The sequence below is a fragment of the Eschrichtius robustus genome, chromosome 6, assembly GCF_028021215.1.
Source record: "Eschrichtius robustus isolate mEscRob2 chromosome 6, mEscRob2.pri, whole genome shotgun sequence".
NCBI lineage: Eukaryota > Metazoa > Chordata > Mammalia > Artiodactyla > Eschrichtiidae > Eschrichtius > Eschrichtius robustus.
In genome coordinates this window covers 92,968,443-92,995,189 of record NC_090829.1, presented here as the reverse complement: position 1 = coordinate 92,995,189, position 26,747 = coordinate 92,968,443, and the positions used below count along the sequence as shown (strand labels likewise).

Below are 26,747 nucleotides of genomic sequence, written 5' to 3'. Positions count from 1 at the left end.
TTTTGTCAGATTGCTCTGCTGGTGATGGTTTGGTTTTCTGTGAATGATTTTCCCCCAATATGTATTCAGTAGAAATGATTCAAACCAGCTTTGCAGATAGGTCTCTTAAGGAAAAATTAGCTTTGTCCTTACCTAGGTTTCCTAAAGGCATCTTTCCATCTGATTATTCTTCTTCAGTTTCTTTTGGAGTAGACATAAGGAAAGCATTAAAAATCTGCTCACAGTAAATTCTTGCAAAGTTTCATCCAAAACAGATTCTTATGAAAAAGTAAGAATAAAAATGAGTTCATTCCCTGATTTTTGTTAGATCTTACCTATCTTCTTTAGAGATAGGCTTATTAAATAACTTTGCACCAATAACACCTAATTAGAAATATGAATATCTAAACTTGAATTAAATGTTTAAAAAGCATTAAATCTGGCATAAAATTCTTCTACCAGGAAGTCACGACTAGGGCATATAAAGTGGGTTTGATAACGATTTCTTACTGAATGAGCAATGTGACTGTAACTTGAATGCAGGTCCAACTCTTTTCCATAGCTGTTTTACAGTGTAACCTACATAAGATTTACTTTGGATAATCAGCTAAAGGTAATTTTGTCCAACAAAAGTTAAGTAGAAATATGAGTCATGATCGTGCCACTCCCTGAGTAAGACCCTGAAATGGCCTTGCATTACACTCTGAGTAAGGTCAAAGTCCTCACAATGATCTTGTATGAACTGGCACCTGCTACCTCTCTGATCTCTCTCTTGCTGCTCTCCCTCTCAATCACTCTGCTCCAGTCCCCTTTGGCCTCTTGGCTACTTCTCAAACAAACTAGGTACCATCCTAAGGTAAGGCATTTACTGGCTGGTCCTTCTGTCCAGAATCTTCTTCAAAATTTCAACATGGTTGATTCCCTCTTATTCTGCAAGCATTTGCTAGAAGACATGAATAATGTCAATCCTGACCATCCTATTTAAATATGTCCCCTCCCCTGATACTCCTCATCTTGCTCCACTTACATATGCTTTGCCAGTTACCATCTTCTAACACACAAGAAAACCTATATATAATACATATACTTTTTTTTTTTTTGGGTTTGTTTATTTATTTTTGGCTGTGTTGGGTCTTCGTTTCTGTGCGAGGGCTTTCTCTAGTTGCGGCAAGCGGGGGCCACTCTTCATCACGGTGCGCGGGCCTCTCACTGTCGCCGCCTCTCTTGTTGCGGAGCACAGGCTCCAGACGCGCAGGCTCAGTAGCTGTGGCTCACGGGCCCAGTTGCTCCACGGCATGTGGGATCTTCCCAGACCAGGGCTCGAACCCGTGTCCCCTGCATTGGCAGGCAGATTCTCAACCACTGCGCCACCAGGGAAGTCCCAATACGTATACTTTTTAAATTTTATAACCATTTTGCCTAAAAGGTAAGCTCCTGGAGAGCAGGAGTGTTTGTTTAACAAAACAAACACTGTTGAATCCCAAGCATCTAGTTCAGTTCCTAAATAGTAGATACTGAACTAATATTTGTTGAATGAAAGAGTGGATGAATGAAAGCATCTTCACATTCTCCCACCAAAATTGGTCTCTAAATAGCCATCTTGTGTTTCAGAGCTGCAGGGTAAAGAGTCAATAAACTTTTTAGTTGGCCAATCCTTCACCAGGGAAACATTAATGAATATAATTCTTCCACGGCATATTTTTGCTAACTGTTTAGAGCAATTGCTAGTTAAATACTGTGCTTTACTGTTGAAGTCTGATGAGTGTTACTTTATAAAGTGTCAAATAAACAGAATGAAGCAGACACTCTTTTAAGTCATATACAATCCTATTATCTTTGATAAGAGTAGATGCTAAAGAGTATGTCTCTGAGACAGGGAAAATCAACGCAATTATCTAAACTATGTGATCTTTGAAATCATGTCTGTCTCATGTTTGAATAAAACCTCTCAATACCTTGACATTTATAAATTCTCAATAAATATTTGCTGGTACAAGAATGCATTTCAAAACTCCCTTTTCTCTAGCATAGTGTCAAGGATTTTTAATTTTAGCTGCTGAGACTTAGGAGATCTCTGGTGGTTCCATGTCCTCTCTACCCAAAAGGAATTTTGGCTAAATAACTTCAGAGCTCACATTCTATTGATTTACACTTATTTTAACTATTCTGCTAGATTAGCGAATTCCTTAGATAAAAGAACACTGGGAGAAAGGCTAATGAGTATTTTTTTTCTTCGAATTGTCATGCTCTCATTATGGTCCTCCCTAATCTGTGCCTTAAGATGTTCTTTTCACTTCAGTTAAATCTACAAATAGCATGTTGAAAGAATACCATCACTTTCTTCTCTGTGTTTTAATATTACACCCCCAAAAGGAAACAGTTCTATACAGTGAATAGATATTAATGCCTGGCTGAATTTCATCAACGAGAAAACAATAAATTCTATTCTTTCTGGGTCTGTGGTCAGTGCACAATATTGTGTACTACAGTGTGGTACTGTATCTTAGCAGTGTGAACCAAAGATGGACTGACAGGCCTTAAATTGAATCTAGCTTTGGGGAATTTAATGAAAAAAAAATCTAGAATGAGAGAAAGTTAAAGAAAGAACATTTAATCAAAAACCAAATTTCTTTAACAATTGTTTTTCTAAAGTCCCTTTGCTATCATCTTAAACTCACATATTTAATTCAAAGCTTTTCCCTCAATCTTATGGGTCAAACAAGTTATCATGATACAATTGAAACTTCAGATTCTCATTGCTGAAATCTTTCATTACAATTCTAAAAGGTCCTGCTATGGTCTGAATGTTTATGTCTCCCTGAAATTAATATGTTGAAAAGGAACCTCCAAGTTTTGGCATTAGGTGGTAGGCCCTTTGAGATGTGATTAGGTCATGAGGGTGGAGCCCCCATGAATGAGACTAGTGCCCTTATAAAAGAAGCACAACATAGCTCCTTAGCCCCTTCAGCCATGTGAGGATATATATATAATGAGAAGTCTGCAATCTTTTACCTGACTGTGCAGGCACCCTGATCTTAGATGTCCAGCCTCCAAAACTGTGAGAAATAAATTTCTGTTGTTTATAAGCTACTCAGTCTGTGGTATTTTGTTATAGCAGCCCAAATAGACTAAGACAGGTCCCCACTACTACCACCATTTCCTTAATGTCTATCAATATTCATAAGGACTCATAAGATTGAATTCTTAGAATGTGATCATTCTTGACTGCCTTTCTGGTCTAGGAAGTAGATTATATGAGATAGGAATTGCATTAAGACTTCTTCCACAAAAACAAAGAAACAAAAACAACAGAAAAACCCTTAGAGGTACACGTATTGGGGAGACCTTCAAGATGGCAGAGGAGTAAGACGTGGAGATCACCTTCCTCCCCACAAATACATCAAAAATACATCTACATGTGGAACAACTCCTACAGAACACGTACTGAATGCTGTCAGAAGACCTCAGACTTCCCAAAAGGCAAGAAATTCCCCACATACCTGGGTAGGGCAAAAGAAAAAAGAAAAAACAGAGACAAAAGAATAGGGATGGGACCTGCACCTCTGGGAGGGAACTGTGAAGGAAGAAAAGTTTCCACACAGTAGGAAGCCCCCTCACTGGTGGGGACAAGCGGGGGTGTGGGGGGAAGCTTCAGAGCCACAGAGGAGAGCGCAGCAACAGGGGTGTGGAGGGCAAAGCAGAGAGATTCCCGCACAGAGGATCGGTGCTGACCAGCACTCACCAGCCCGAGAGGCTCACCCACCAGGGTGGATGGGGTCTGGGAGCTGAGGCTCAGGCTTCAGAGGTCAGATCCCAGGGAGAGGACTGGGGTTGGCTGCATGAACACAGCCTGAAGGGGTTAGTGTGCCATAGCTAGCAGGGAGGGAGTCCGGGAAAAAGTCTGGACCTGCCAGAGAGGCGAGTGACCATTGTTTCAGGGTGAGCAGGGAGAGGGGCTTCCTGCTCCGTGTGTGCCCAGAGATGGCAGAGCACCGCTTAAGCAAGCTCCAGAAACAGGCACGAGCTGCAGCTATCATCTCGGACCCCAGAGGCGGGCACGGACCACTAACACTGCCACCAAGAATACTGTGTGCAAGCACAGGTCATTACCCACACCCCCCTGGGAGCCTGTACAGCCCGCCACTGCCAGGGTCCCGTGATCCAGGGCCAACTTCCCCGGGAGAACGCATGGCATGCCTCAGGCTCTTGCAATGTCATGCTGACCTCTGCCACCACAGGCACACCCTGCATTCCACTTATGACTACCGTACCCCTCCCTCTCCCTGGCCTGAGTGAGCAATAGAGCCCTAATCATCGGCTGCTTTAATCCCCTCCTGTCTGGGTGGGGAACAGACTCCTGAGGGTGGCCTACACGCAGAGGCAGGGCCAGAACCAAAGCTGAACCCCAGGAGCTGTGGAACAAAGAAGAGAAAGGGAAATCTCTCCCAGCAGCCTCAGGAGCAGCAGATTAAATCCCCACAATAGACTTGATAAACACTGCATCTGTGGAATACCTGAATAGACAATGAATGTTCCCAAAATTGAGGTGGTGGACTTTGGGAACAACTGTAGACTTGGGGTTTGCTTTCTGCATTTGATTTGTTTTTGGTTTTATGTTTATCTTAGTTAAGGTTTTAGTGTTGGTTTTCATTGGTGGGTTTGTTTATTGGTTTGGTTACGCTCTTCCATTTTTATCTTTTTTTCTCTTTTTGTGAGTGTGTGTGTGTAAGTTTCTTGGTGTGATTTTGTCTGTTTAGGTTTGCTTTACCATTGGACTTAGGGTTCAGTCTGTTCGGTTTTTTTTGTTGGTTTTTTTCCTTTTATGAGTGTGTGTGCGTATGTTTCTTTCTGTGATTTTGTCTCTTTAGTTTTGTTTTTACCATTTGTTTTGGGGTTCTGTCTGTTCATTTTTTGTTCTTTTTCTTCCTTTTCTTCCATGCCACACACCTGGCAGGGTCTTGGTGGTCTGGCTGGGTGTCGGGCCTGAGCCTCCAATGTGGGAGAACTGCATCCAGGACACTGTACTACCAGAGCCCTCCCGGCCCCATGTAATATTAATCAACGAGAGCTTTCCCAGAGATCTCCATCTTAATACAAAGACCCAGCTCCACCCAATGGCAAGCAAGCTACAGTGCTGGGTGCCCCATGCCAAACAACTAGCAAGACAGGAACACAACCCCACCCATTAGCAGACAGGCTGCCTAAAGTCAAACTAAGTTCACAGACACCCCAAGACACACCACCGGACGCAGCCCTGCCCACCAGAGGGACAAGATCCAACCCCACCCACCAGAACATAGGCACCAGTCCCCCTCACCAGGAAGCCTACACAAGCGACTGAACCAACCTCACCCAGTGGGGGCAGCCACCAAAAATAAGAGGAACTACGAACATGCAGCCTGTGAAAAGGAGACCCCAAATACAGTAACTTAAACAAAATGAGAAGACAGAGAAATATGCAGCAGATGAAGGAGCAAGGTAAAAACCCACCAGACCTAACAAATGAAGAGGAAATAGGCAGTCTACCTGACAAAGAATTCAGAGTAATGATAGGAAAGATGATGCAAAATCTCAGAAACAGAATGGAGAAAATACAAGAAGCAATTAAAGAGGACCTAGAAGAACTAAACAGCTAATAAACAATGATGAACAACACAAAAAATGAAATTAAAAATTCTCTAGAAGGAATCAATAGCAGAATAACTGAGGCAGAAGAACGGATAAGTGACCTGGAAGATAAAATAATGGAAATACCTAGCGCAGAGCAGAATAAAGAAAAAAGAATGAAAAGAATTGAGGACAGTCTCAGAGACCTCTGGGACAACATGAAATGCACCAACATTCAAATTAGAGGGGTCCCAGAAGGAGAAGAGAAAAAGAAATGGTCTGAGAAAATATTTGAAGAGATTATAGTTGAAAACTTCCCTAACATGGGAAAGGAAGTAGTCAATCAAGTCCAGGAAGAGCAGAGAGTCCCATACAGGATAAATCCAAGGAGAAACATGCCAAGACACATATTAATCAAACTATCAAAAATTAAATACAAAGAAAAAATATTAAAAGCAGCAAGGGAAAAGCAACAAATAACATACAAGGGAATCCCCATAAGGTTAACAGTTGATATTTCAGCACAAACTCTTCAAGCCAGAAAGGAGTGGCAGGATATATTTAAAGTGATGAAGGGGAAAAACCTACAACCAAGATTATTCTACCCAGAAAGGATCTCATTCAGATTCGACAGACAAATAAAAACCTTTATAGGCAAGCAAAAGTTAAGAGAATTCAGCACCACCAAAACAGCTTTACAACAAATGCTAAAAGAACTTCTCTAGGCATAAAACACAAGAGAAGGAAAAGACCTACGAAAACAAATGCAAAACAATTAAGAAAATGGTAATAGGAACATACATATCAATAATTACCTTAAATGTAAATGGATTAAATGCTCCAACCAAAAGACACAGGCTCGCTGAATGGATACAAAAACAAGACCCATATATATGCTGTCTACAAGAGACCCACTTCAGACCAAGGGACACATACACTGAAAGTGAGGGGACGGAGAAAGATATTCTATGCAAATGGAAATCAAAAGAAAGCTGGAGTAGCAATTCTCATATCAGAAAATATAGACTTTAAAATGAAGACTATTACAAGAGACAAAGGAGGATTCTACATAAAGATCAAGGGATCAATCCAAGAAGAAGATATAACAATTGTAAATATTTATGCCCCCAACAAAGGAGCACAGCAATACATAACGCAATTGCTAACAGCCATAAAAGGGGAAATGACAGTAACACAGTAATAGTAGGGAACTTTAATACCGCACTTTTACCAATGGACAGATCATCCAAAATGAAAATATATAAGGAAACACAAGCTTTAAATGACACATTAAACAAGATGGACTTAATTGATATTTATAGGACATTTCATCCAAAAACAACAGAACACACTTTCCTCTCAAGTGCTCATGGAACATTCTCCAGGATACATCATATCTTGGGTCACAAACCAAGCCTCAATAAATTTAAGAAAATTGAAATTGTATCAAGTATTTTTTCCAACCACAACGCTATGAGACTAGATATCAATTATAGGAAAAAAACAGTAAAAAATACAAACACATGGAGGCTAAACAATACGCTAGTAAATAACCAAGATATCACTGAAGAAATCAGAGGAAATCCAAAAATAGCTAGAAAAAAATGACAATGAAAGCACGATGACCCAAAACCGATGGGATGCAGCAAAAGCAGTTCTAAGAGGGAAGTTTATAGCAATACAATTCTACCCCAAGACACAAGAAACATCTCAAATAAATAACCTAACCTTACACCTAAAGCAGTTAGAGAAAGAAGGAAAAAAAAAAAAAACAAACCAAAGTTAGCAGAAGAAAAGAAATCATAAAGATCAGATCAGAAATAAATGAAAAAGAAAGTAAGGAAACAATAGCAAAGATCAATAAAACTAAAAGCTGGTTCTTTGAGAAGATAAAAAAAATTGATAAACCATTAGCCAGACTCATCAAGAAAAAAATGGGAAAAGACTCAAACAGAATTAGAAATGAAAAAGGAGAAGTAACAACGGACACTGCAGAAATACAAAGGATCATGAGACACCACTACAAGCAACTATATGCCAATAAAATGGACTACCTGGAAGAAATGGACAAATTCTCAGCAAAGTACAACATTTCGAGACTGAACCAGGAAGAAATAGAAAATATGAACAGACCAATCACAAGCACTGAAATTGAAACTGTGATTTAAAATCTTCCAACAAACAAAAGCCCAGGACCAGATGGCTTCACAGCCGAATTCTGTCAAACATTTAGAGAAGAGCTAACACCTATCCTTCTCAAACTTTTCCAAAATATTGCAGAGGGAGAACACTCCCAAACTCATTCTACGAGGCCACAATCAACCTGATAACCAAAACCAGACAAAGATGTCAGAAAAAAAGAAAACAACAAGCTAATATCACTGATGAACATAGATGCAAACTCCTCAACAAAATACTAGAAAACAGAATCCAACAGCACATTAAAAGGATCATACACCATGATCAAGTGGGGTTTATCCCAGGGATGCAAGGATTCTTCAATATATGCAAATATATCAATGTGATACACCATATTAACAAACTGAAGGATAAAAACCATATGATCATCTCAACAGATGCAGGAAAAGCTTTCAACAAAGTTCAACACCCATTTGTGATAAAAACCCTCCAGAAAGTGGGCATAGAGGGAACCTACCTCAACATAAGAAAGGCCATATATGACAAACCCACAGCCAACATCATTCTTAATGGTGACAAACTGAAACCATTTCCTCTAAGATCAGGAACAAGACAAGGTTGCCCACTCTCACCACTGCTATTCAACATAGTTTTGGAAGTTTTAGCCATGGCAGTCAGAGAAGAAAAAGAAATAAAAGGAATCCAAATTGCAAAAGAAGAAGTAAAACCATCACTGTTTTCAGATGACATGATACTATACATAAAGAATCCTAAAGATGCTACCAGAAAACTACTAGAACTAATCAATGGATTTGTTAAAGTAGCAGGATACAAACTTAATGCACAGAAATCTCTTGCGTTCCTATACACTAATGATGAAAAATCAGAAAGAGAAATTAAGGAAACACTCCCATTTACCACTGCAACAAAAAGAATAAAATACCTAGGAATAAACCTACCTAAGGAGACAAAAAATATGTATGCAGAAAACTATAAGGTACCTTTGAAAGAAATCAAAGACGATACAAACAGATGGAGAGATGTACCATGTTCTTGGATTGGAAGGATCAGCTTTGTGATAATGACTATACTACCCAAAGCAATCTACAGATTCAGTGCAATCCCTATCAAACTACCAATGGCATTTTTCACAGAATTAGAACAAAAAATTTTATAATTTGTATGGAAACACAAAAGACCCCAAATAGCCAAAGAAATATTTGAAAGAAAAACAGAGCTGGAGGACTCAGGCTCCCTGACTTCAGACTATACTACAAAGCTACAGTAATCAAGACAGTATGGTACTAGCACAAAAACAGAAATATAGATCAATGGAACAGGATAGAAAGCCCAGAGATAAACCCAAACACATATGGTCACCTTATCTTTGACAAAGGAAGCAAGAATATAAAATGGAGAAAAGACAACCTCTTCAAGAAGTGGTGCTGGGAAAACTGGACAGCTACATGTAAAAGAATGAAATTAGAACACTCCCTAACACCATACACAAAAATAAACTCAAAATGGCTTTTTTCCGTGGAACCTGAGGGAACACTCACAGATTTTGATTTCCCACTCTAGAACCGGTATCTAGGTCACCATGGCGACTGGACAGAAGTTGATGAGCGCTATTAGAGTTTTTGAATTTGGTGGACCAGAAGTGGTAAAACTCCAGTCGAATGTTGCCATACCAATTCCGAAAGACCATCAGGTTCTAATTAAAGTCCAAGCATGTGGTGTAAACCCAGTGGACACATATATTCGCTCTAGTACTTACAGTAGAAAACCACTTCTACCCTATACTCCTGGCTTAGATGTGGCTGGAATAATAGAAGCTGTCGGAGAGAGTGTATCTGCTTTCAAGAAAGGTGACAGAGTTTTCACTACCAGCACAATCTCTGGGGGCTACGCAGAGTACGCTCTGGCAGCCGATCACACTGTTTACACACTGCCAGAAAAACTGGACTTTAAACAAGGAGCTGCCATCGGGATCCCGTATTTTACTGCTTATCAAGCTCTGCTTCACAGTGACCGTGTGAAAGCTGGAGAAAGTGTTCTGGTTCATGGGGCTAGTGGAGGGTTTGGAATAGCAGCATGCCAAATTGCTAGAGCTTATGGCTTACAGGTTTTGGGCATAGCTGGTACTGAGGAAGGACAAAAGATTGTTTTGCAAAATGGAGCCCACGAAGTGTTTAATCACAAAGAAGCTAATTACATTGATAAAATTAAGAAATCTGTTGGTGAAAAAGGAGTTGATGTGATTATTGAAATGCTAGCGAATGTAAATCTTAGCAAGATTTGAATCTTTTGTCACATGGAGGACGAGTAATAGTTGTTGGCAGCAGGGGTCCTATTGAAATAAACCCACAGGACACCATGGCAAAGGAATCTAGCATAATAGGAGTTGCTCTCTATTCATCTACCAAGGAGGAATTTCAGCAGTTTGCAGCAGCCCTTCAAGCTGGAATGGAAATTGGTTGGTTGAGACCAGTAATAGGTCCCCAGTATCCATTGGAGAACGTGGCCCAGGCTCATGAAGATATCATTCATAGCAGTGGGGCTACTGGAAAAATGATTCTTCTCTTTAAATGATTAATCCTTCCACAGATTTCCTGCGTAATTAAAGGTTTCTTATCTCAGTTTTACGTACATTTGCTTTAATTAGCATTCATTTGATTCAGTGAGTTTCTTATATTAAAAAAAAGATTTATCTTTAGCGATCATAGACATTGGAGTGCAATTTATTTTCTAGCTGGCAATATTCTTTATGCCTTCTGCCTCTCATCCAGGATTCATCATAGTAGGAAATAGAATATTAGTGGTCACTTGGCATTGGAGGGCATTACAGAAATTCCTAACGGATACTTGATCATTGATTCCATACCTTTGACTAAAACATGCTAATTCAAAGTAAGACTGCTTGATTTCCAAGCCTACTTCTTTATAAGAACCTTATAGGGACGTCCCTGGTGATCCAGTGGTTGAGACTTTGCCTACCAGTGCCGGTGGTGTAGGTTTGTTCCCTGGTTGGGAAGCTAGGATTCCACATGCCTTGGGGCCAAAAAAACCAAAACAGAAAACAGAAACAATATTGTAACAAATTCAATAAAAACTTTAAAAATGGTCCACATCCAAAAATCTTAAAAAGAAAACAAAACAAAAGAAGAACCTTATAAAGGTTCTTTAGTCTCTGATTAGCCCAGAACTATATTACACTGAAGATTTTCTGGACTAAGTAAGACACCTTTTCCAAACTAATCTCATCTAGATCTACAAGTCTCTCAGAAGGGCAAGATAAATGATGTACAGAGAAACTTGTTAGTTTTCCAATATATTCCCCAATATATTATGACATTAACTAGGTTAATGATTGATTACCAATGATCTATATATTCTGTGAGGACAGGAGCCTTATCTTTGGTATAATATGATACTAGGTACATAGTTTCCAAATAGATGCTTATTGATTGATTCAACTTCAAAGTAGATTTAGAGTTACCTGTTTGTGTGGTGGGGATCATATATTTTTATTTAAATTAATAAATGAATTTACACATTAAGAAAAATAAATAAATAAATAAGCTCCAAATGGATTAAAGACCTAAATGTAAGGCCAGACACTATCAAACTCTCAGAGGAAAACATAGGCAGAACACTCTATGACATAAATCATAGCAAGATCCTTTTTGACCCACCTCCTAGAGAAATGGAAATAAAAACAAAATAAACAATGGGACCTAATGAAACTTCAAAGCTTTTGCACAGCAAAGGAAACCATAAACAAGACGAAAAGACAACCCTCAGAATGGGAGAAAATATTTGCAAATGAAGCAACTGACAAAGGATGAATCTCTAAAATTTACAAGCAGCTCATGCAGCTCAATATCAAAAAAACAAACAAGCCAATCCAAAAATGGGCAGAAGACCTAAATAGACATTTCTCCAAAGAAGATATACAGATTGCCAACAAACACATGAAAGGATGCTCAACATCACTAATCATTAGAGAAATGGAAATCAAAACTACAATGAGGTATCACCTCACACCAGTCAGAATGGCCATCATCAAAAAATCTACAAACAATAAATGCTGGAGAGGGTGTGGAGAAAAGGGAACCCTCTGGCACTGTTGGTGGGAATGTAAATTGATACAACCACTATTGAGAACTATATGAAGGTTCCTTAAAAAACTAAAAATAGAACTACCATATGACCTAATAATCCCACTCCTGGGCATATACCTTGAGAAAACCATAATTCAAAAAGAGACGTGTGCCACAGTGTTCATTGTAGCACTATTTACAATAGCCAGGACATGGAAGCAACCTAAGTGTCCACTGACAGATGAATGCATAAAGAAGATGTGGTACATATATACAATGGAATATTACTCAGCCATAAAAAGAAACGAAATGATTTGTAGTGAGGTGGATGGACCTAGAGTCTGTCAAACAGAGTGACGTAAGTTAAAAAGAGAAAAACAAATACCATATGGTGACACATAGATAAGGAATCTAAAAAAAAAAAAATGGTTCTGATGAACCTAGGGGCAGGACATGAATAAAGATGCAGACGTAGAGAATGGACTTGAGGATACAGGGTTGGGGGGAAGGGTAAGCTGGTATGATACACTCTACCAAATGTAAAATAGATAGCTCGTAGGAAGCAGCTGCATAGCACAGGGAGATCAACTCGGTGCTCTGTGACCACCTAGAGGGGTGGGATAGGGAGGGTGGGAGGGAGAGGCAAGAGAGAGGGGATATGGGGATATATGTATACATATAGCTGATTCACTTTGTTATACAGTAGAAACTAACACAACATTTTAAAGCAATTATACTCCAATAAAGATGTAAAAAAAAAAAGTACGCATATTCCTATATCAGCATACAAAATCTACCACTCCATCATGAAGAGAAAATACATGGAATTGCTGCTCCCTAAAGATTCATTAGTAAGCTAATTCCGATAATATTTATTTTGTTTCTCTATGAACAGTGCTAGGCTCTAAAATATCGCTGGCTAGGTGAGCTAGTCTACTAGTTCTAAATCTTCACCATCTAATATGGTAGTCACTAACCACATGCAGCTGTTGAGGACTTGGTGTGTGGTCAGCATGACTGAGAAACTAAATTTTTTTAATTTAATTTTGATTAATTTAAATATAAATTTACATAGCTACAGGTGGCTAGTGGTTACCATATTGGACAGTGCAGTTCTATGGACATATATCTTTGAGTAGTACCAACAGGAGCTATACTGGCAGAAAGCTTATAATCTAATGGACAAGGAAAATAGCAAAGAATGATAAATAAAGCAAATACTTGGCAGAGGCTGTTTTCAACTGTTGTTATTGTAAAATGAAGTGTAAGTCACTGGCAGCAGTAAATGTCCAAATCTTGGTCATAAAGCAGGGTGCAAGGCCTTCATTTAAACAATTCTAACAATTATCACTTGTGATACATATATATGCCTGTAAGAAACATTAAAATGTATCAGAAAGTGCTCTACATGAAAAATCTGTTCTTGACCACCATGAAAAAATAATCTACCAGATATGTCCACCATCTATTTCTGGCAACATGATTGTCATTTCCAGGGATAGGAAAGAAGTCAATTTTAGACTGATGCAAAGACATCTCTAATTATTAAGCTATTAAAAATGGGATGATGGTTTTCTCACATCATTTCTGTTTGTAGTCTCCAGATGTATATTATCTTCATGGCTATTTGTATTGTTTTTCAAGAGAAGTTTTATTTCAGAGAGAGAGAGAATGCAGAAACTAGCAAGAAAGGAAGGAAAAAAGGAAGAAGGGAAGAAGGAATTTGCTATGCTGAAGTAATGATGTGCTTTAGAGAGGATAAATGTCAAATCTACTTTTAAGGAAAGTGAGAATAAATTATTAAACCAAAGTGACTAATCATATTTTTAGTTGTTGTTCCATATGAAAATTTAGAGGGAGGGGATATGGGGATATATGTATACATATAGCTGATTCACTTTGTTATACAGCAGAAACTAACACAACATTGTAAAGCAATTATACTCCCAGTAAAGATGTTAAAAAATAAATAAACAAACAAACAAAAAAGAGACTGGAAAGGTTTCAACGGACCAAAAGTCAGATTTTGTGTATGGATCAAAACACTGTGCTTGTGCTATCTCATTTTAACTTTCATCATGTTATTTCTCAGTTATTTGCAGTGCACTGTATTTCCAAATGGAAGATCCGCTTTGTCAAGTGGAAGAAGTAACTGAGCTTATCCACGATGCCTATTTGGTGGCATTCATATATGCTCCACATTTGAGCTACTGATGGAGAAGATGGCCTGATTAGGTAAGGATGGGTTAGTTCTTCAGAAAATAAAGAGGAGGGAGAGAGAGAAGCTTGATGATCTAATCAGAAAAACCAAGGATCAGACTAAGAAGGAAAATCAAAACTTGGGTAGTATTAAATAAGGAATTATCTAAGTAGAATGGTCTAATGGGATACAATGCATTGGGGCAAAACACTAAAGGAAAAGAGCAGATTTGGTTTCGTTGGATGATACTAGAACTCAGTGGCACACAGGGATATGGGGACAACAGGTCAGGAGCTGAAGAGCAGTGTCTTAACACTTGGGAAAATTTATTCATTTTTCTTAAATCACATATAATTGTGAATAACTGTTTTCTTGCCACTGCATTAGTTTCTTTGAGACAGAGACAGAAATAACTGCTTAACTGAATTGATCTGAATTTGGTCAATATTATTTACTTTCTCCTTCGACTAAAAAATAAAGTTCTGCGTGTTTTCTTAAAGAAAATACAATACTTGGTTTATTTAAAATATTTTGGGGTAGCTTGGAAACAAATTGAAATAAAGTTGATATATTTAACAAGATCTTTCCTTTGACACTGTCAGTATCCCATGAGGTAAACAGGGTAAACACTATTTTGCCCACATTTCATTTTAAAGATAATTAAAGCAAAACTATGATAAATTAATGTAATGATTAATGTTCATGGTTATTTATCAAATCAGTGACCAAAATGTCACTTTAATATTTTTAAAAAGGGAAAAAAATTAAAGAAGTTGTTTTTTTACCATTCCACCAATATTTTCAAAACTATTTCCTAACATTCTCTAAGAAATGTGTGTATACTTTTTGCCTAAGAAGTCAGATATTATTTGATACAGATATTCATCAATATTTAAGAAATAATATTCTTAAATATTTTTAGGCTTCTGTTTTCTTTTCTCTAAATATGTCACTAGCACAGTAAAATAAGGCAAGGGTAAATAAATAACCCACTATAAAGTAGCTTGCTACAGATTTAGGTGATTGTCCAGAGAAATTAGTTGATTTTTTCCCCTCCTAATGTTTTCTGCTTTTTTTATATCCTTGTTCAGTTGTTTTGTTTTGTTTGCTGATTTTTTTTTCCCTTAGAGCAGTCTGATGAGGTGTGTGTGTGTGTGTGTGTGTGTGTGTGTGTGTGTGTGTGTGTGTGTTTGCTGTCTTCTTTTGGTTAATAAAATGAAATACGATATTAGATTTGTATTATTCACAGTACTGCTAAGGAAAAATTCACATTTTTATCAGGATATATGAAACTTAATAGACCATGACCCCTAATAAAATAATAAAATAAGATGATGGGTTTTAATAATTATTTGTTCGCTTTTAGACTGGTAGCCAAGGCTGTTTTCATGGTGAGGCATTACTAAATGTCACTATTGGTCTTTCTGTCCTAATTCTCTGTATATTCGTATTTGAAAAGCCTCAATTATCTAATGAAATCATTTGGAAATTATTGACTGAAATAAGTAGTTTTCCAAAAAACACTCTGGTTTTCCCTTTCATACTGTCAATGGAAATGTATTCTCTACCAAGGTTTAATGTACATCAATGAATAGCCCTAGAGACAATTCTTTGCCCTTTGGACAATTTTTCATAGTAGAGGGCAGTGCCGTTTGAATTTAAATGATGTTGCACTTGAGGCCAACAGTAATAAGCAAGCTCTACTAGACTTTCATTACATTTTCTTATCATCTGCATATAATCATAAGCACTTGATGCTAGCTCCTACAGCCTTCATGCGAATTATAAATATCATATTTAAATTTCTCTTTAGAGGAGAAACAAGATTTCTGCTGTGGATGAAGAAGTGAATACAGTTAAATAACATGATCTGTTTACCAAATTGCCTGCCATCAAAAGAAAGCAAAATGCCTGGAAAATGGGAATTGGCTTGACAACTCATTATTTAAAACAAACAAACAAACAAACAAACATGTCTGTTTTTGAATACAGAATTAACCTATTAGCCCACTGTCAAAATAAAGCTTCCAACTGAATGTCCAATTACCCACTCAAAAGACCCTCACAAATCATTTGGGCAAAAACCTCTACAAAGAGGCCTGCCTGAAGGTCAGCAGTGGAAATGTGTGATGCAATAAGAGGGGAAAACAAACAAACAAACAGAGAATTCAAAACACTCTCCTTGTTATTTCCTCAACTCCAAACAAAAGAACCTTTTTAATCTACAATTAATCCCACATTTATCCCAACAGATATAATTCCAAAAGTGGAATTGCATAAAGATCATGCCTACCAGCAGAATTAACTCTCCTTAAGCCCTAAGAAATCCCACTAGCACAGTAAAATAAGGCAAGGGTAAATAAATAATCCAGTCTAAAGTAGCTTGCTACAGAATTAGGTGATTGTCCAGGCCTTGATATCACTAATTGCTTTATGCACATGGCCTATTGTTTTCTGTGCTAGTTAAATTTTTGGTGGAGGAAAAAGCTGGTGATGCATCTAATTTCAGCTTTGAGAGCCCTGACTGTGCTCCCTTGCTCATCTGATTTTACATATGCATACATGCATAAACATGGCATTGTAAAAAGTGTATTTAAGTAAAGGTTATCAGCCTTTAAGAATTGTAATGAGGCCACCAGGTTAAAAAAAAAAAAATGGCTTCCATTGCGCTCGGCGGTTCCCCGGATCTGTCTCTTGCTTCAACAGTGTTTGGACGGAACAGACCCAGGGTCGCCCTTTCCTCCAGCATCCGACCACCCTCCAGCCTTCGGAGCCAGCCACTCATCTATCCACCCTCCAACCTTCGGAGTGAGGCACTCAGCTGTCCTCGGTCACCGGGACCAGCCAACACCATTTTTTGAGCCGAACTCCTTATTACCGATCAACCATGAGCTCCCAGATTCGTCAGAATTATTCCACCGAGGTGGAGGCCGCCGTCAACCGCCTGGTCAACATGCATCTGCGGGCCTCCTACACCTACCTCTCTCTGGGCTTCTATTTCGACCGCGACGATGTGGCTCTGGAGGGCGTGGGCCACTTTTTCCGCGAATTGGCCGAAGAGAAGCACGAGAGCGCCGAGAGCGCCGAGCGTCTCTTGAAAATGCAAAGCCAGCGCGGCGGCCGCGCCCTCTTCCAGGACGTGCAGAAGCCATCTCAAGATGAGTGGGGTAAAACGCAGGACGCTATGGAGGCCGCCATTAACATGGAGAAGAACCTGAACCAGGCCCTTCTGGATCTGCATGCCCTGGGTTGTGCCCGCGCAGACCCCCACCTCTGCGACTTCCTGGAGAGCCACTTCCTAGATGAGGAGGTGAAACTCATCAAGAAGATGGGTGACCACCTGACCAACCTCCGCAGGCTGGCTGGCCCCCAGGCTGGGCTGGGCGAGTATCTCTTCGAAAGGCTCACCCTCAAGCACGACTAGGAGCCTCCGGAGCCCAGTGGCCTTTGAGGAGCCCCTCTGGTGTTAGGGCTTCTACCTGAAGCCCCTCTCTGCAGCCACTAGGCAGCTTTTTAACCACCCTGGAGCCCTCTCCCAAGCCTTGGACCAAATGGAAACAATAAAGCTTTTTGCAGCGGCAAAAAAAAAAAAAAAAAAAAAATGGTCACAACTTGTGTGCTATGCAAAGCATAATGCAAAGTTTCTCTTTTCTGAGGCACCGTCTTAAATCACTTCTGCTCTGTGAAGACTTTAATTCAGTGTAAAGAAAATACTCTTCAGCTTCTCCAAAAGCTTCCATCTTACCTGGATTAAACTTCAACTTGCCTGTTTTCATTTTACTTCACAGTCACTCAGACACTAAGGGAAATAGGAGAATCAATTTTAAAAGAAGTGTATACCTCAGTGACTTTAATAATAATCTACAAGAGTTCCATTTCCTCTCAAATTGAACAAGACCACATTCAGGCCAGAAGATCACAAGATAGTGAACAAATGGATACTTCCCACGTACATGTTACTGAATTGATCAGTATGTGTATAAGAAAATTGGTACAGTTGGCCCTCCATATTGGTGGGTCCTACAGCCACAGATTCAACCAACTACGGATCAAAAATATTTTTTAAAAAAATCCAGAAAGTTCCAAAGAGCAAAACTTGAATTTGATGCACACTGGCATCTATTTACATAGTATTTACATTGTGTTTACAACTATTTACACAGCATTTACATTGTATAAAGATGATTTAAAGTATATGGAAGATATAAAGATGATTTAAAGTATATGGGAAGACGTGAATAGGTTATATGCAAATACAGCTGACTCTTGAACATCAAGGATTTGAACTGCTCGGGTCCATTTATATGCAGATTTTTTTCAGTTGTAAATACTACAGTACTACACGATCCAAGGTTGAATCCTTGGACACAGAAGAATTGATACAGAGGGTCAACTCTAATTTACGCACAGATTTTCAAATGTGAGGAGGGTCAGCACCCCTAACCACTGAGTTGTTCAAGGGTCAACTGTACTATGCCATTTTACATAAGGAACTTGAGCATCCTCAAGTTTTTGTATTGTTGGGGAGGGGGGTATGTCCTGGAACCAATCCCCCACAGACACCAAGGGACAACTGTATTATCTTTGTAAAATGTTGATGAACTATATTATAGGGTTAAAATATTGATCTCAAGAGTTAAATTGTCTCTGTTCAAATCTTATTTTGCCATTTGCTGGTTGGGTGACATAGGGCAAGTCATTTAACTTAAGTCTCACCTCCTCGTCGCCAAAATAAGGATCACAATGGTGCCTATTTCAAATGGTAATTGTGGGTTGTGAGATAATGCCAGTTGACTAGCTGTAATATAAAATATAAGACCCACAAGTTCTTAGCATATGCCTGACAAACAGTAAGGATGTGTTAAGTGTTAATTTTTATAAATCTGTTATTATATTGTGAACTAGACAAGATCCAGATATTTTAAACAATTTTTTCCATTCTTCCAAATACCGCATGCATTGTGCTTAACCTTCTTAGTTTTGTTTTAACTAATTGATGTTAAAGTAATCAAGTTTTAGTGAAGCACATAGATATAAGTCATAAGACATGTTATGTTTTCACCTAACTTAGGGGTTGCCGAACTTTTTTCTGTAAATGGACAGACAGTAAATATTGAGAGCCACAGCCTCTGCTGCAATCAATTCTGCCACTGTAGTGCCAAAGTAGCCATAGATAATACAGACAATACACAAATGAATAGCTGTGGCTGTGTCCCAATAAAACTTAATTTATGGAAACTGAAATTTGAATTTCATGCAATTTTCAAGTGGCACAAAATATTACTCATATTTTGATTTTCTTTTCAACCATTATGTAAAACAAAAACAATCTTAGTTTGTGGGCCACACACAAACTAGAAGTGAGTGTTATTTGGCCCTCAGGCTATAGTTTATTTACCTCCTAATCCATTATTTCTACTAAAACTGTTTAATCATTATATCTTGTATTTAAAGATAAATTATATATAAATTCTTTCAAAGTTCTTGACTATTTACTAGAGAAATTAATGAATATGCCCTATCAATAGCCTAGTATTTTACTGTGATATTAACAGTCCTAGTAGTTAATGTTAAAAATTTCTAACACAATTTGGCACATTCCTTAATTTTATTTCCTCTGAAAGGTAAAAATAAGGTAAAGGGTACTTTAGACATTAGTACCGAGATTGGTCATTCTGGGGAAGAGTAAACCTGCCTACCTGATCACTGTAATGAAATGTCAGCTCTGGAGTTGTCAAATGACACAGCCATTGGAAGAACTGAGGGAGGCTAGATAATTGGAAAGATAAAAAGGTCTGTCTAGAAGAAGGACTGTGATCTTGATTGAGATTAAAAAAAAGGATTGGATGTAGATAATCTGATTGGACAGTTAACCTTTGGTAAACAACACTGGTTGTTTGTGTGGCTTTATTTGAGAATTTGGATTATTCCAGGTGGAAAACAGAACAAGGGAGAGATCATCCAATAAATATAAAATTCTATTGGTCTTCTGCTCTGCTCTTTGAGGAAACTCTTGAGGATTCTGAGGAGACTCAATAACATCTGATATTTACAATCGGGGCTCCAGCTATGCGGCTTCCACATCCACAGATTCAACCAACCGAGTATTGGATTCAACCAATTCCGGATCAAATTCAATCCAAGGTTGGTTGAATTCGTGGGTGCAGAACTGGAGGGTTGGAGGGCCGGCTCTACTACACCATTTTATACTTATAAGGCAGTGGTCCCCAAGCTTTTTGGCACCAGGGACTGGTTTCGCGGAAGACAATTTTTCCATGGACTGGGGTGGGGGGTGGTTTTGGGATGATTCAAGCACATTACATTTATTGTGCACTTTATTTCTATTATTATTACACTGTAATATGTAATGAAATAATTATATAGCTCACCATAATGCAGAATCAGGGGGAGCCCTGAGCTCGTTTTCCTGCAACTGGATGGTCCCATCTGGGGGTGATGGGAGACAGTGACGCCCGACGTGTGTTGCTTACGTCCAGTCTACTCCGTGATCTCGTTTTGGTTGCTGTCACTGCAGAAAACCCTGCTTCACAAAGATAGGATGTTGGAAATGGAAGCAGGCTTTTCAGTGCTTTTGTGGCAATCTCAGGATATTCTGCCTTGACTTTAATCCAGAACGTATGGAGCTTTGAAGTTGTCTCAAACAAACTTTTAAGGCCACCATCATTTGCGATCTCAAGCAGCTGATCCTCTTCTAGCACGGACAAAGTCAATTCACCTGGCTTATTCACAAATGGGTCGCGCGGATCCATTCCTTCCCGGTTCAGGGGTCTTTTGTGGTTGGGAAGTAATGCTCAAACTCTTTTGAAAGCTGAGATAGGTGAACATGCACCAGCTGGGAGAAAGAAGGCCCTGGCTCAGTCTCTTTCAAAATCTCTGCTAATGTTTGAAACATGACAAAAGTCCCAATGTGCACTTGTTGCCCCCATAATTCCAGTTTGGCTTTGAATGAAGCCACTTTATGTGCCAACTTGAACTCAGCTGTCATTCTCCCCTGAAGTGATGACAGACTGAGTTTGCTGAGCAGGTTGAATATGTCACACAAGTAAGCAAGTTTTGCGACACATTCTGTGTCACTGGAATGTGCTGCCAGTGGTGACTGTTTTTCTAAAAGAAATCTCTGGAGCAGCTCTCATAACTCAAAAACTCTGGCCAGTGATCTACCTTTAGAAAGCCATCTCACTTCTGTGTATAAGAGAAGATGTGTGTGCTTTGTGTCCATCTCCTCACAGAGCTGCGTGAACGGACATGAGTTAAGGGCATGTACTTTAATGTGGTTGATAATTTTAATCACATCCTGCAAAACGTTGTTAAGTTCAGGTGACATTTTTCAGTTAGCCAGCATTTCCCTATGGATGACACAGTGCGTAGACTCACATTCAGAAGCGACCTCTTTGACCCAAGTAGTGAAACCAGAGAGCCGTCCAGTCATGGCAGCCACTCTGTCTGTGCATATACCGACAGAAAACGACCAGTTCAGTTTTCCTGATATGTAATCATTCAAGGACTTGAATAGTTCTGCAGCTGTGGTGTTGGTTGGCAACAAAAGTGCACATAACATATCCTCATGCACATCCTCCTGAAAAATATATCACACAAAAACAAGCATTGTTGCCTTGTTGTCAACATCAGCAGACTTGTCAACCTGGATTGCATACCACGGTGACATTAATCCTCTCTAACAATTGTGCCTCAATATCCTCTGCTATTTCATCAATTCATCTAGTTATGGTGCTGACAGGAGGCAGAGCTCAGGCGGTAATGCAAGCGATGGGGAGTGTCTGTAAATACAGATGTAGCTTCTCTCGCTCACCTGCCACTCACCTCCTGCTGTGTGGCCCAATTCCTAACAGGCCACAGACTGTTACCATTCCGTGGCCCAGGGGTTGGGGATCCCTGTTATAAAGGACTTGAGCATCCGTGGATTTTGGTTATGGGGAACTGAATGTTGCCTTGGAGCTCTTCAACTGGGAGAATGAGGAAAGAAGACAAAGATACCAGGAGGGGAAGAAAATGGAAGATGGATAAATGCAAATGGGGTCTATATAGATTTCTATTAGTAACTTTCAGAGACAGATTGTCACTGAAGACTATTCAAAAATTTAAGTTAGCCTCTGCTGTGTTAACTCTGAAGGGGGGCAATTTTGGAATATAAATGAATTTCTTAGAACACTCATAGTAGGGACTTCCTTGGTGGTCCAGTGGTAAAGAATCTGCCTTACAATGCAGGGGACGTGGGTTCGATCCCTGGTCAGGGGACTAAGATCCCACATGCCGCAGGGCAACTAAGCCCACCTGCCACAACTACGGAGCCTATGCATCCTGCGTGCCACAACTAGAGAGAAGCCCACACACCACAATGAAGAGCCTGTGCACCAGAACGAAAGATCCCGCAGGCCTCAACGAAGATCCTGCGTGCCGCAACTAAGACCCGATGCAGCCAAAAATAAATAAAATAAATAAATAAATAATAAATCAATCTTAAAAAAAAAAAAAGGAGATATATATTAAAAAAAAAAAAAAAAAGAACACTCATAATTCCCTAAAACAGCCCTGGGCAAACTACAGCCCTGGAGCCAAATCCTCTTGCCTCTTGTCCTGTAAATGAAGTTTCACTGAAAGACCACCATGCTTACTTATTTATGTATTAACCATGACTCTTTTGTTCTTCAGCGGCAGAGCTGACTAGCTGTGACAGACAGCCTATGGCCTGCAAAGGCTAAGCTATTTATCTTCTGGTTCTTTACAGAAAAAGTTTGCAGAGCCCTGCCTTAATCCTTACTATTCCACATGTGGTCTGTAGACCAGCAGCATCTGCATCACAAGAAAGATTGTTATTGATAGAAATGCAAAATCTCAGGCCCCACATCAGATCTACTGAATCAGAATCTATACTTTAATGAGATCCCCAAATGACATAATGACCCATCAGTGACGGAGAAGCACCTCCCTGAAATAATTTCTTTCTGTTGACAAACACATGAAACATGGGGTGTAGGGGGACCTGATGTTTATCATTTTCTGGCCTCCATCTTGTGAGGATGAGATTCTCACTCTCTCCCAAGTGGTTTTAAACCTTGATATTCATAAAAATTACATTTCTTAATTCACAACCCAAAACTCCTGATGTGGGAATTATATCAAGAGGTCATAAAGAAGGCTGAAATATTTATAGCAATGGAATATTCCAATAACTGATAAATTACCATATCTATAAATCTTGAAAGAAGGTCTTCTTTAGATTACCAACAGGCAATAAAGTACTACAACCAACATGTGAGTTCACATTCAGAAAATTTAAATGCTGTTAAGCTACAATAATAATATTATAAAAGACTGTTTACAGTTTTGTAGTTTAATCAGTCTGAAGAGTTCTATTTTTATACTTCATTCCCTTAATCAGATGTAAAGACAGAACTTGCATCTCATCAGCCCAGGTACCTGTTAAAAAGGAAAATACAGAAATGTACTTTCTTGGTTGATGGAAATGTAAGTCTATTTAATACATACTTTATATTTAGTATTTTATTATTAAGCTTAGTTCAGTATAAATGCACATTTTCAATGTCATGAATACATGGCATGAATGATGTGACAAGCAATTTGCATTTATATAGCACCTTTCAAAGGCTCAGGATCACAAAGCAAAGCATAAATGCTTGTGTAACTTTGCAATTAAGAATTCACTTCTAATTACTCCTATTTAAATGTGCAGTCTCTTTTTAATCACAACATTTTTACACCTGTGGTTAAGTGCTCTGACAGAGCCTCAGCCTTATCTCCAAAGCATGCAAATTGCATGACTGGATTTTGTAATGAAGACTACGTTTGCCAGGGGAAAAATGATCACAGACATGTAACACTGGTAACAATATTAAAGACACAACTAAATTTAAAAGCATCATTCTCTCCCATTATGTACTAATTCGGATCAACACACACACACACACACACACACGAATGTCTGTCAGTTCTGGAGCGTGCACGAGTTTCAGGCTTAGTTATACTTCTGCTAAATCGCCAGGAAGTTAAGAGATGAGATCTGAAAACTGGCTTATAAACGTACGCTTGCCTGTAGTAAATCTTTAGCTCCTGGAGCTACAGTTGCTAACATGTGTGAGATTCCTAGTTTTCTTGTATAATCAAGGGACCAATAAATAACATGGTATTAAAAAAAATGATATCCTGCTACTAGGGGAAAGCACAATTCAGCTGCAACATATGGTTCTGGAGAGCTGCAGTCTCATAAATGGAGCTGAGGAAAGAAAAGTAATTCTGGGAAGGTGGTTGTAGCTAAAGAGAAGGCTCTAGTGACAGCCATCTTCATAACTGACTGCAGAAAAGCACGAAGCTCCATTTTCAAAAGCTGATTAGAAAGAAGATTTATTAGGAACCTATGGTGATCTGGGGACCAGTGTAACACAAATAGACGAGGCATGGTTCCTGTGCCTTGAAAGGCTGCCAAGAGGCAGCAGGATTGCATGGACCAGAAGCAAACACATTTCAAAACTCCACAGTCAGTAATGAAAAATTAGTAGGTAAGAAGGTCTTGGGTTTTCAATAAACTATTAATTGTATGAAAAATAATTTTAATAGACTGTCCATTTAAAAAACAAATATTGAGACCTTCCAATATACCAGATATTGTGCTCATCTCTGATGATTAAAGTAATAGCAATATGGGCAACAATAATAATAACAATGATGATCATAAAGGGGTGTTAGGAAATCAGGCAACACTTCCGTACTCAGGAAGTCACAGGATGGAGGGCAGGGGAGAAATAACTAAAGAGGGTGATGTGTGTTTTATCAGCTTGTGTGCAATGCTCTGAGAGCAGAGAACAGGGAATATTTAATTCTGCTAGTCTTCGGAAAGTCTTCAGAGAGACAAGGATATTTCAATAGAAATGTGAAATACTGTCAAGCACACTATTGGTGGAGGAGGGATGAATATCAGGAAGTAGGAATATTCAAATATGAATATTCACACAAATTATTTGTGACCCTTGACTTCATACATAAACACTGCAGTAACAGCATGTTAATTAGGAGTATAGGCTTAAAAGTCAAATTATCTCTATTCATTTCTAACTGTGTGACTTTGGACAAGTCACTTAACCTGAGTCTCAGTTTCCTCACCTCTATAATGGGGAAAGAATAGAATATACCTCTGAGGATTGTCTTGATGACTTAATAATACTTAATATTAAGCATTTTGAATTTGACATATGACTAATGTTTAGTAAATGTTAGGTGTTGCATTTTTTCCTCTCTCTCTCTCTTTTTTTTTTTTTAACTTCTGTCTCTTTTTAAGTAAAGCTAGAGCCATTCCCGGTATATGGTAAATGAAGCAGTAAAATAAGACCCCTTATGCTTTAGGACGTTTGTCTGTTGCTTCCTTTCCAGAGGGAAGATGGTAGTTCTGCCATTTGAGAAATAAAACACAATACCCTCTATCATATTTTAGTCTGCTTCTTTTGCCACTCCCATTTCCCATTACACATACCTAGTCTTTACAATAATCCTATGAGGAAGGTAATATCATTATTGTTACTTCATAAACGAGGAAACTGAGGCTCAGCAATAAATAATTCCGCAAGTTCAAGAGCCAAGAGCTTGTGAAGCCATGATTAAAATTTAGGTGTTCTAAGTAGAAAAACCAACTATTTATCACTTTACTGAAATGTTCTAAGATAGAGTTTGGTCCAAAATAATCACTCCTCAGTAACTGAAGCATCAAGGGAGCCCAGATTCCATTTGCAGCAGGGGCAAGGGGGTAGTATAAGAATTCTGGAAGTCTTCTCTAACTAAAATCCTAAAATGCTGGATTGAAAAACATACAGGTAAGTTTGTCACAAAAGGAAGGACTCTGCATAGGTCAAGAATTATGTGAAAGCAGAAATAACAGAAGATAAATGATCCATGAAACCAGTTTTCAACAAGGAAATTTCTATTGATTCTTGGAGACTTTGAGACACCATTTTCATGGCCACATGGGGTAGGAAACAGATGGTAAAGCCTAAAGCTCACCAAACATGAGTAGTTTAATAGATGACTTCCACGTATAACTAAGGTCTTCGAAGGAAATCAGAAAAGAAGAGGAGCCCACTTGGTGTGGGATCACTCTAGAATCCACAGCACAAAGAGCCACGGTGGATGGGTCACTGATTAAGATGATAATGAGTTAGAAGCCATTTTGCTAGTTTACTCCATGCTGACAACTGGTGGATCTGTCGATCCATGCAGTAGCCTTCTTTTATTTGCCTCCATCCAGTATTTTACTGCATGAATTCCAAATTGCAATCGTATGGGAAGTTACTGCACCACCAGTGTAGACTTATTGGGTATACTATACTGATGTCTGACAGTAACAGTTAGAACAACAAAAATACCAGAAAAAAGAATCAGTCTCCAGCCTCATCCATCTTTTTTCTGATCCATATCTGGAAATGCTCACTTGGATCCAATCATCTTGTTTCAGAACTAATGTTCCTAAAGAAACTTTGGGAGTTAAAAATTAACTCTGGACCAAATTTTGGCTTTATATTTTCTTGAGTATACCGCACCCCATTCTCACTGCAATGATATCTCTCCATCTCATTTTTGTTAATTATATTGCACTTGAGTTTATAAAAGTTCCATTCTTTATATCCTGTATTCAGGGTCCAGATAGACCAAGGGTGTTTACTAAAGGACACTGG

General features: G+C 38.8%; 1 protein-coding gene and 2 pseudogenes across 4 annotated transcripts in view; 2 read left to right on the top strand and 1 right to left on the bottom strand.

Moving 5' to 3' along the window:
- The first annotated feature begins 9,255 nt into the window (after positions 1-9,255).
- LOC137765771 (zeta-crystallin pseudogene) lies at positions 9,256-10,335 on the top strand (annotated as a pseudogene).
- Positions 10,336-16,702: 6,367 nt separating this feature from the next.
- LOC137766474 (ferritin light chain pseudogene) lies at positions 16,703-17,593 on the top strand (annotated as a pseudogene).
- A 3,758-nt stretch (positions 17,594-21,351) lies between these two features.
- Positions 21,352-26,747, bottom strand: part of LOC137766472 (uncharacterized) — a 738,098-nt gene continuing 732,702 nt past the window's right edge. For all 4 annotated transcript variants that reach the window (XM_068546810.1, XM_068546808.1, XM_068546809.1 and 1 more), the window contains one exon: positions 21,352-21,625. In XM_068546810.1, the coding sequence (XP_068402911.1) occupies positions 21,377-21,625 (249 nt within the window). In that variant the 3' untranslated portion in view covers positions 21,352-21,376. The remainder of the gene's footprint in view (positions 21,626-26,747) is intronic.